This window comes from Aplysia californica, unplaced genomic scaffold (genome assembly GCF_000002075.1).
Source record: "Aplysia californica isolate F4 #8 unplaced genomic scaffold, AplCal3.0 scaffold00402, whole genome shotgun sequence".
Taxonomy (NCBI): domain Eukaryota; kingdom Metazoa; phylum Mollusca; class Gastropoda; order Aplysiida; family Aplysiidae; genus Aplysia; species Aplysia californica.
This window is the reverse complement of record NW_004797672.1, coordinates 416,575-428,733: the sequence shown is the minus strand read 5'-3', so window position 1 is coordinate 428,733 and position 12,159 is coordinate 416,575. Positions and strand designations below refer to the sequence as shown.

At 38.1% G+C, this 12,159-nt stretch overlaps 1 protein-coding gene across 1 annotated transcript in view; it reads right to left on the bottom strand.

Moving 5' to 3' along the window:
* Positions 1-10,336: 10,336 nt before the first annotated feature.
* The window catches only part of LOC101851880 (alkylglycerol monooxygenase), a gene marked incomplete in the record, with an annotated part of 19,397 nt that continues 17,574 nt past the window's right edge, over positions 10,337-12,159 (bottom strand). The window contains 2 exon segments of the mRNA XM_005104036.3: positions 10,337-10,611; positions 11,697-11,759. Coding sequence (XP_005104093.2) covers positions 10,416-10,611; positions 11,697-11,759 — 259 coding nt within the window.

The following is a 12,159-nucleotide window of genomic DNA, read 5'->3' as shown; positions in this document are numbered from 1 at the left end:
ACGGACGGACGGACAGACGGACAGACGGACAGACGGACAGACAGACAGACAGACAGACAGACAGACAGACAGACAGACAGACAGACAGCAATAATTCTGATCTATTGTACACTTCCATGCCCTATCCAGTTTCACAAATTAACTGTTCTTCCCAATTGTACAAAATATACAAGACTGAATCCACGATGTTTTCTTACTCCTATGTAAAATCACAGAGCAAAGGTGACAGTCAGATGCTTACTCTCTACAAACTTCATCTGCTGCTGATGATGTTGTTGTCATTAGTTTTGTTGTTGCAGTAGTTGTTTTTGCTGTAGTTGATGCTGTGGTTAATGATGCTGCTGCTGTTGTTGTTGTTGTTGTAGCTGGATGCTGCTGGTTATTACCATCTGAGTCAAACACTGTCCCAATATCAAACACTTCATTTTAAGGACAGGGCATTTTTCCAGTGATTAGAATAAGGTAGGGAAAAAGGAAGGAAAGTAAGCAGAGACAAAGAACAAAAGTAAGCAGTATTATAGTGCGGTCTAAAATTCGAGACGCAACTTATCCTCTCTAAATATCTCTTTAACTGTTGAATCAAGGTCACCCACACTTTGCACAGCTGTTTGTATCAATTTTTTTAAACCTAATCTTTCTTTTCCAGAACAATTGAGACCAGATTTTTAAATTTTACTCCATAAGTTGATATAAAATATTATAAATCTCCGTTACACGGAAAATGGGATTGTTCCCAGCGCTTCCTGTTTCTCACACACATTGTTTAGGTATAGATCTATGGCCTACGTCACAGCTCACCAATGACACTTTTTAGAAGCAAAACTTGGTGCAAGAAATTAATTTTATGATGAACACATTTTTGGCCCTAAAGCTTCTCAAAACAAGCTTTTAATAAAGACGGTGTCACGATTTTAAAAACATGACGAACTTGCTTTTAAAGGCGATGACGCCCCAGCTGTAAATCTTTAAAAATCTTTACAAACCACCCACTTGGATTTTTAAAATTAGTATTTATTAAAGGAATTTTCTAGAATACAGTGTACAGGTGTTTACAAAAATGTTGATTTGTTAAGACATTAAGGTGATACAAAATATATGTGCAAAAGCTGGAGAGTCTATATTCGATAGTTTATGAAATATTTTTGACAATAAATTGAAAGGAATCATTGTGCAAAAGCTGGAGAGTCTTTGCAGGATAATTTAGGAAATATTTGAACAAAAAGTTGCGCAACGAATTTGTGACCGCACTAGGCCTAGTTGCATGCACGTGAGCGTTTCGAGGGTGTCTCTCCACAAGTAGATCTATTTCCCTCACATTTGGAAGTTTGGGGACGAAAATCAAAGAAAAACTATCACCAAAATCTCAATCAGGAGTTTTGTTTTGGTAAGTGTTTCACGGCGCTCGCAACTGCAGAATTATCTCGATCGGGTCTTGGGCACTTGGGATTTTAAAAAAAGTAATAATAGGGAATAAGAAAAAACAAAAGAAAAAAAAACAAAACAACAACAACAACGAAATTAATGACACTTATTTAATTATGACAAGGTGCCAGTTTTTATGTTTTTATAAGAAAATCAGCTTTATCTGATGGGTGGGCGGAGGGTGCTCTGGTGTTGTTTGCTTCGTCTTTTCTATCAAAAGTCTATCGTCTTTATCTTACTATATTGTAACACCTCTAATCTTTGGCACTTATATTACCTTATTGTGTTGCAAGTGCCGTAAAACTCTTACTTCAACTAAACACATTTGGGGGCTCTCATGGTCTAGAGATTAACTTTAAGGTGTTCGCCTCTCATTCAAAGATCCCGGGTTCGAATCCGGGAAGCGATCGAAAATTTTTCTTCTCTAAAATTGTCTCCTTTCACCTCCTTTCCTGCAATGTTCTGTCGTCTGTTTTCGTGTCCTCTTTCCGCACCCACCCCCTCACCTCCTTTGCCCCCTCCTCTGGGCTCCTGGCTCTTTCTGCAGCCTTTCTACTGCTACTCCTTGGCTCCTTCTTACTGCGGTCTATCAGCCACACCCCTGATCTTCTGGTAGGAAAGATCTACACCTAGCCTTCTTGGACAAGGGGGAAAATCCCAGAAGGCTCGGGTGCAAGTGGCGCACGTTAAAGATCCATTGGTGGTCTTAAATCGATTATAAGAGTAGGCTTCGGCCGCCACCCGGGCAAAATTCAAAATTTCCTACCAACTGAAAAAGTTTAATGTGTCCCGCGTGCTCTTTTGACCTTATGCAGTTGCGAGCGCCGTAAAACACTTACCAAAATAAAAAGAACTCAAACCAAAAGCACAAAAACCACACATTTGGAAGTTTGAGACAATCAGCAACAATATATATATATGTGAGACGGGCTGACAAAATGAGTTACTTCTCGAAATCCACAAATGGAGATATTGGCCAAAAATCGACACCAGACTTCACTAGTGTCAAATTGTTAGATTTTCTGTTGATGACATAATTCTTTAAGTTTAAGTATAACATGTCTTTTATTATTTCATACCTATAAATTGTAAAAACTTCACCTAAAAGCGTGATGCATTAATTTATTTTCATAGGGCTTGAATCCGAGAAGTAACTCATCTTGTCAGAACACTTCTCAACTATCGCCTGTATCTCACTCAGGACTTAGGCACTACGAAGTGATTTTCCAAGTAAGAAAGGGGAAGGAAAAAAAACTAACAAAACAAAACAAACGAAATGAAACTTTAAATTTATTTTGTTGTAAGAATGTAAGATGCACGTTTTGTAAGTCTATGTTTTTATTGGGATACCAGCTTTGTCTGGAAATAGACTGTGATTGTAAACGACCAATACAAATAAAATTTCTCCCTGTCAGATGAATAAAGATTGTCATTGTCATGTTATTGTTATTGTCACACTGGTTTGGATGAACGTGGAATAAGGCTAATGATCTCTCCTTTCTCTCTCTCTCTCTCTCTCTCTCTCTCTCTCTCTCTCTCTCTCTCTCTCTCCCTCTCTCTCTCTTCCCCCACCCCTCTCTTCCCCCACCCCTCTCTCTTTCTCCTCTCTCTCTCTCTCTCTATTTCTCTCTCTTTCTCTCTCTTCCCCCCCCCTCTCTCTCTCTCTCTCTCTCTCTCTCTCTCTCTCTTTCTCTTCTAACTCTGTGACGTCATAAGCGGTCAGCGGTAGCCAACCAAAGATGGACAATTAGTCTGTCCCCCGTGGTTTTATGCACCCCGCATAATTTAGCAAAACGTGATCATTTTTTGAATAATTTCTGATTATTTTCCTTTATCATTCTTGGTTAAAATTAACAGAATCGCATAATTTCACACTTTTGGATTCATTTTGCATAATTTCAGAATTTTTCTTGCATAAAACGACGGGGACATCAGGTTAGTTGCTGTGGAAAATTCTAGGGGTTTTGACTTCTGTGGTGTAGCAGGCAGATACATTAATGCCATCACACGCTGAAGGTGGGAAGTCCATTCTCGGGAGGGGAGGTTTTTATTTGTTTGTTTGTTAAGTTTGTTTGTTGTTGTTGTTGTTTTTTGTTTGGGGGGGGGGTACCGTATTTTTGTTGTTGTTGTTGAATTGTTTTTAATGGGATTTTTTGTTTGTTTGTTTTTGTTTTTTGGGGGGGTTGGGTTGTTTTGTTTTTTTGCTTTAAAAAAACCAACAACCTTGAGCTGGGATGTCAGCCCTAACAACAGGCAGGACCACAGCGGCCTCCTGTGTGACTTAAATAGAGTCAAGAGGGGCGTAAAACACCCACACATACATCATATCATCCATCAGACTGGCAGCACCTCCGGTTGGTGAGTAGTGGGTTGATTCGTTACTCAACCAAAGGTGGACGGACTGTTTTAAGGAGATTTGGTCCAACACATCAGATGTGTTTTGCTGCTTTTTTCCCCCTCATCCTTATCATCATCTTTTTTTCCTCTTCTTCTTTTGTATGTTTGTCACCCTCTTGTGACCCGCTATTTCCGGGGTGCCTTGATGGTCGAAGCAGACTTTGTGCTGTTGAGGCTAGAGAGGTGAGTAGAGTAAGCCTGATTCCCCGTTTGGACCTCTCTGTTGACATCCACCCAATAGGCGCTCATATGACTTTTTGTAGTTGTGAGCGCCGTAAAACCTTACTACAATTTTTTTCATGCAAAGAGTTATTTCAAGTCCCTGTCATGTCACTAGGATTCCTCACTATGATTATTCCCCACTATGATTCCTCACTATGATTCCTCACCAGGATTCCTCACTATGATTCCTCACTATGATTCATCACTATGATTCCTCACCAGGATTCCTCACTATGATTCCTCACCAGGATTCCTCACTATGATTCCTCACTATGATTCCTCACTATGATTCCTCACTATGATTCCTCACTATGATTCCTCACTATGATTCCTCACTAGGATTCCCCACTATGATTCCTCACTATGATTCATCACTATGATTCCTCACTATGATTCCTCACACTGCAGTCTTGTCCAAGAATCCCACTGAAGGGTAATAAAATATTTGATCATTTTTAGGTTGTGCTGGTCTTCAGTGCCAGGGCCACATAGAAAAATACATGTAGTTCAATAAATTATGGGAAATCATCTTCAATGAACTCAAAATAGTATTTTACTTATTTTATTTCACATGATGGAGAACAAAATGAAAAATTTAAATAGTTTTTCAAGCAAGGTTGGAGTCAGTGAATTCAGCCTCAGTTTTCAGAAGCAAGCAAAGAATTTTTTTAAAATCTTATTTTTCAAAAATCACACCACTCAATGTTTCAACCAAAGACTTATAGAGTAGAACTAAAAAACAAAAGGCAGTACAAGTAAGTCTATAAAAATTTTATAAAAGTAGGTTAAAATTATAAGATGACAGAAGAGAGATGTGAAAAAAACCCAAAACAAGTGGAGTAAGTAAGGTACAGTAGAACGCAAAGAGAGAAAAATAAAACAAAACAAACACAAAAGAAATAAATATTAAAGGCATTTCTTAAGAGTACATAAATTTTACAACAAACCAAACTGTGATAAAAATCCAAGTAGTTTATACACAAAGAAAATGCAGTGGAGTCAGCTTAAACTGAAATCTGCGGCCGGCCAGATTTTTCTTCCATTAAGTCATGTTTTCAGTTTAGAGAGGTTACTCAAACGGAAGCCCCAAAAAAATATCTGGGATTTTATTTTTCTTTCTTTTTATCACTGTTTTCGAATTAGCCGCGTTCAGCTCAAGCTTACTCCACTATATACCTGATAAGACAGGCACAGGAACAAGTCAGCCCTAAGCTAACAAAACGCCTCCTTTTTTACAGCAGTTTCGAGTAAAAGAGGTTTTTTTTGTCAGCGTAACCATCTAAAAATAGAGCGATTTCTAAATATAAATTCTAATTTATTAAAAAACTAGTCAGTTTCACTTTGATTTTTTTCCACACAAGTAGGGTAACTGATCTGGCTTTCAATTTAGCACCAAAAAAAAATTGGCTCCAAAAATGAAGAAAGGTGTTTTGTTAGCTAGCAGCAGAAGAGTCCATTTGATGTCAAAGAAATCAGAGGAGAAGAGATGGCAGAGCGTAAAAGAATCACTCTCTCTTGCCTTTTTTAACTCCCAGTGGAGCACAAGCCATCAACAACATTACTCCAGCGAAGCCTGTCCTGAGCATCCTTTTCTATCTTTTTCGTAAAAGAATCACGCTGACATTATATACTTGGAAAAAGAGAGATGATACACATAGACTTGACCAAAACTGAGTCGATAGTGCTGTAAAACACCTACTCAAACAAACAAATAAACAAGAAATGATAGACTGGGGTACAGAAAGATCAGAAGTACCCCAAACCACTTAGTATCACATAGATGTGGCTGGGGAAAAAGTCATTTGAATAATTTGCGTAATGTTGAAAGGCTTTTGGGGATTTTTTAATCACTTTTTGGGGGTGAGGAACTCATTCTTCAATTGTATTAGTTCTCAGGCAAGAATATGGCAACAGGCCAAATGGTCACTTTTAAGCACAAGGGGGCTATCACGAAAAATGCTATTTTGAGAAAATCGAAGTCAAGGAAGAGTGGATGAATTATTGGGCCACAGGTACGACAGGAAGGAGGATGTATGGCCACATGGATCGCTAACAACAACAACAACAGAAAATCGAAGGTAAAGTTTTTGCCCCTAGTTCAGTTTCTTTAAAAGACAAGGAGAGTTTTCTCTATAATCAAACAAATACACATACCAATGAAACTAAACTTTTCCTATAGGTAGGGCAATGCCCACTTTTGGAGTAGGTCAAGATTTCTGGAAACCCCCAAAATCTGGGTTAGCCCGCTTGTCCTTAAAAGTGACCCAATGATATCAATCTTTTCTGTTATAAAATACAGATTGCGATCCCACAACAAAAAGAAATCCAGTTGTTTATTAAGTAGACAGAAACAACAACTTTGGACAAGAAATCAAACATCAGTAAGCCAAGGCAAGCAATAAAACTCATGGAAAGAATATAATATGGTCAGCTCTAACATTCATGGTAATAAGACACTGTAAGCATTAGAATCCGAGGTAAGCAAGAGAATTCATTTGTCAATCTTAGCTCTAAGCGTACAAAAATAAAGTGCATTTGTTGCCTGAAGTTTGTATCGTTCACTTCCTATCTTGAGGCATTCAGCATCACAGTTTTGTAACTCTCTCCTACTGCTTGGCAGATTTATTTCTACCTTCTAGATTTTTTTTCATTATTTTATTATAACTTTTAAAAAATTTTGATAAAGTATAAATATCACCTTGAGAGGTCTCAGAAAGAGAGCCTTGATTTTGGTACACAGCCAAAGGCATTGGTTACACACAATCTCATGTTGTAGAAATTTGGAGGACTGTCAAAAAGGGGAGAGAGGAGGAACAGGGGATGGGGAGGGTAGGTAGAGAAGAGAGAAGGTGGATGGAAGTAAGGGCTGAAAAAATATGAGCCGGGGGTGATGGGAAGAGTTATGAAAAAGGGAAGAGGGGAGGAGGGAAGAGGGGAAGAGGGGAGAGAAGAGGAGAGGAGGGAAGTGGGGAGGGGAGGAAATAGGTGAGGGTGGAGGGGGAGAGACGAGGTAAGTACCGGTAGAAGAGGGAGGAATTTAAGAAGGAGAGAACTGTGGGAGAAATGGGACGGGGAAGATATAAGTAAGTGGGTACGGTGAATCACGGTGGAGATTATTGTACAAATAAACATATTATCACTGTACATCTGTCTATATATAAAATATAAACCATAAATGAATGCAATTTATAGAAAGACATCCAAAAACTATCAAATTCATCTCACATCTTTTTGTGAACCGGAACGTCAGTTTTGGAGTAAAAAAAATAATAAAGAAACCATTGAGCTTTTTAATGGCTAAAAATATTCCCAAACCATTCAGAAAATAAAGGGCAAAAAACATCAACATACCACAAAAGGTAACTGATAGACCATAAAAATATTTTCTTACCATTGAGCTAGTTAAAAGCAACAGGGCTTTTTGAATGAGGAAATTAAAAAATTTGTCAAAAATATTGCAGCGATTACTACATGTGTCACGACGCGGTGGAATCAGGCGCTCGTCAATTTTTGGATGGAGTTATTGGTATCATCTTATAGCTCATTCATTTGCCTTGCACTTACAGAAACAAAATACACATTCATCTTGAATAGAAGCCGAGATATTTGTGATTGAAAGAGGTGGGGGTCGCCTGATCTCAGAAGTAAAACTAGTGAGAAAATGGCCGCTAAAGTTTGGTGACTTCCAGAGCTTGAGAGTCCTTGGATATTGGAAATTTACATTTTTTGTGCCTTTGATCGGTGGTTTTCTGTAAAATCGACACAGAAGAATGTTTCTTAAATGGGAATCAAAGGTGATGAGCCCCAAAGAAAAAGATTTTTTTAAAATTTGGCGACTGGCCAGAAAAATGAAGATTTCTTCAATTTCATTCTTTTGACGAGCGTCTGATTTCACCACGATGCCTCACACATACACATACTTTGGGAATCACAGAGTTCAGTTTGTACAGTGGAATAGCAAGCAGCTGAGAAAGCTGAGCAGGTAGTCAAGAACCTTAGAGGAAACACCAGGCCACATGAATAGAACATTTGTAAAAGAAGGCTGTTTGTTGAAAATGTAGTTACCGAAGGATCTCCTCCGACTTGACGTGGTCCTATTAAAGACGGACGCTAAATTTAGAGGTCTCATCTCTTAAGTAGCCTCACGGTATTAATGATAAAGCCAACTTTTTAATATCCTTGTAACTACTGACACATATATTCATTCATCTCAAAATGAAGAGAACGATTTCGAGTACAGTAAATGGAATGCATTAAAGTGAAGAAAAGCTCAAGGCACGAAGCACAAACTGCAAGCTTGATAACACAACAGTACAAGAGAGGACTCTGGACTCGTAGCCCACACATTGAGCTGTCCCCGAGGTTTTATGCAAAAAAAATGTGAAAGTATGCGATTCTGTTAATTTTAACAAAGAATGATAAAGGAAAATAATCAGAAATTATGCATAAAATGATCAAATTTTGCTAAATTATGCGGGGTGCATAAAACCGCGGGGACAGATTGAGGGAGTTCTGTACAGTAGGACCTGTATCTGAGTGGATAGTAGGACCTGTATCTGAGTGTACAGTAGGACCTGTAGCTGAGTGTCCTGTATATCTGACAACAGGCCAAGAAATAATACACAGTTGTGTTGCGAGCACAATCAACACTGACAAATGCAGAAAGATCAGGGCTAGGAAATGTTTTTCCAATACCTTGATGTAAAACACACTGAGTATATAATATATATATATAGATCTATATATATATATATATATATATATATATATATATATATATATATATATATTATATATATATATATATATATATATATATATATATACACATATATATATTGTAGGTCTATTATCAAAACTTGCCCATTGTTCCAGTAAAATTTCTATGCAGCTTTGACAGGACTATTTCGTCCAAAGTGCCTATTTACATAAGTACACCATGGACAAAATAGTCCTGAAGCAATGAGTTCTATCCTGTGCGGGGTGGTCATTCCAAAGAAAATAAGACGCCCTGACAAGACAACATTAGGTGTGAGCTGTGAGCTTAGAGGTGAAAGACAAAAAAACCTGCCCTTCCTTCATTCCTGAGTATGACATATTATTTTATACAAATTGTAAAAAAATAGATGAAATATTACATAGACAAAACATACAGAAGTTCCAGAACTTTCTGCATCGTGATCAAAATGAAACGCAGGCATCACGTAGGAAAAGTGGGACACAGACACAAACTATTATTTATATACCACAAAGAAGTTTTGAGGAGCTCACTTAGTCTCCCAAACTCAAAAAGAAAGTTGTGTAAAGAAGCATCGTTACATATGTAAAATTCAGTGTTTAATCAGGACAATTAAGACACATTTCCCTCTAGAAAGTTACCACAACTCTTGAGTTTACGTAGTTTCATCTTTTCAAGATATTTTCATCGATATGACATTTAAGAAAAGTATAGACTTCTTAAAAACTGAGAGAGAGAGGGGGGAGATTGGCGGGGAGAAAGGAAGAGACAAAAGGAGGAGAAACAAGAAAAATAGATCCGGGAATTTTCTCCCAAATGTACGAGTACATTCTAATCCACTGCCTCAACTGTTACAGTCACGGTATTTCTCGACTCAAATCTTCTTCTTTTGTCCACACAAAATCTTTTTGCCACTGCCACAAAAGATACCGACGAGCCACCATTTGTGAGGCGTGCTGACAAAATGAGTTACTTCTCGCAAACCACAAATGGATATATTTAAGAAAAATTGACACGAAGGTCAAATTTGTAGAATTTTTATTAATGCCATATTCTTTAACTATAATACGCCTTTTATTATTTCATACTTATAAATTGTAAAAGCTTCACCTATAAGCATGATGTATCTATTTCCATAAGGCTTAAATCCGAGAAGTAACTCATTTTGTCAGCACATTTCACATTTGTGTCCTGGCCCTGACGTGGTGGAATCAGGCACTCATCAATTTGGGGGCATATTGGGGTAACTGATGTCATCTCAAAGACTTTTCATTTTCCTTGCTTTCGGTGAAAAAAATACCCATCTGTGTTGAACAGAAGTTGAAATATTTGCGATTGAAAGAAGTGAGGGTCGCCTGGTTTCAGAGGTGAGATTAGCGAGAAAATGGCAGCCAAAGTTTTGTAATTTTCATAGCCTGAGAGTCATTGGAAACTGAAAATTGACATTTTTTGTGCCTTTACTCAATGTTTTTCAGTAAAATCCACACAGAAATGTGTTTTCAAATGGATAAAAAAGGTGTTGAGCCAAAAAAAAAGAAAATTAGACAAAAATTGTCCAACGGTAAATATAATGCCAATTTATTTGATCTCATTATTTTGACGAGCGCCTGATTTCACCACGATGCCTCACATTTCCTCAATCCACTTTCTTCGTCACCACGTAGAACTTGTACTGCAGCACCGTCAGCACTCCCCATAAAATGGCTGACAGCAGGAAGAACACAAATGTGCCGGAGACGAGAGTCGGCTCAAATTCGATTGGTCCTCGCACGTAGAGCAGTAGTCCGACAACGATGGCACATCTGAGACACTCAGCGGCACAACTCCAGCGCCTTGAGGAGAGAGACGAGACAGAGAGAGAGTTTTTTAGTTTTAGTAAGAGTTTTACGGCACTTGCAATGCAATCAGGTCATATAGGTGCCGAAGATTAGAGGTGTTACAAGAGAGCAACAAACACAAAAAAGGAGGAGAGATTAGGACGACAGATAGTTAAAGGGAAAAAAAGAGAAAACCACACCAGAGCACCCGCCAACCACCCAGAGAGAGAGAGGGTGGTCAAAAACTAGCATGTGTGAAAGCTAGCACAAAGATACATGAATGATAGGCCTAAGTTTTTCAAAAGATGATGTTTAGGGGCTGCAGGGCGGTTAAAAGTTAAATTATAAAAGTTGCCTCATCAGTTTTCAACTCTGTGTCTTAATTTATTCAAAAGATTTAACAAGACATCGTTATAAACTGGTAGGTTTATCTGAAATTCATTTACATATAAAAGAAACTTTTTTCCAGAAATGTTCACTTTGTCTAAAGATTTTAAAACATTTTTAAAAGGACATAATGACACAGAGCATTCTTTCCACTTACTTAGAAAACCTGTAATCTAGATATTGAAAATGTGACAAAATTTGACAGACACTTTTATCATAATCATCATAAAAGAATCAATAAAAAATGAAGAAGATGAAGAAGAAGAAGAGGAACGGATTGCATTTATCTCTCCTAGGAAATAGACTCATAATAATAACAATTTTTCATCCCATCAGACCCCAAAACATTCAGAAACATTTTGAGCTTCCTTGGAAGCTTTAAACCCTATCCGTATGTTGTGTTGTACTATCGTATCCATACGACGTGGGGAACTCTGTGCCACCACTTAACCCTATCCGTACGTCGTGTTTTACCATCGTATCCATACGACGTGGGGAACTCTGCGCCACCACCTTCCAAACAAGAAATTTACTCGTTAATCCGATCCGTACGCTTTGCATAGCAGTCAGTCAAAACGATTTTTTGAGAAATACTGAAAGTTTCAATGAGATCTTTGTACTAGAAGTATTCTAAAATGTGAGGAATACAACCCCGAGGGCACAAAATGACAGCAGGGCGTACGGATAGGGTTAATAAAGGCACAGTGTCTTACTTGTGGTCAAACAGGGCTCCGAAGGACGTCAGGGAAAAGATGATGAAGGCCACACACCCAAGGCTGGTAGCTGCTGATAGGTGCTGTAAAAAAAAATGTTTTAGTTATAGTTATAGTTATAGTAAGAGTTTTACAGCACTTGCAACACAATAAGGTCATATAAGTGCCGAAGATTAGAGGTGTTACAAGAGAGTAACAAACACAAAAAAGAAGGAGGAGAGATAAGGATGATAGATGTATGATAGGAAAGAAGACGCAAACCACACCAGAGCACCCGCCAACCACCCACAAAAAATCTTTAAAACCCAAATAACTCAAGTGAAAAAAACAAATAAAACAAAACACAGGGTAACTTTCATCGAGAAGAAGATATTACCTGTATTACCTGTCCTGGGCAACAACGTCATTGCACACCGGACAGGTCCATAAGTGCTCAGTTCCTGCCAGCACCAAAGCCCGCAGG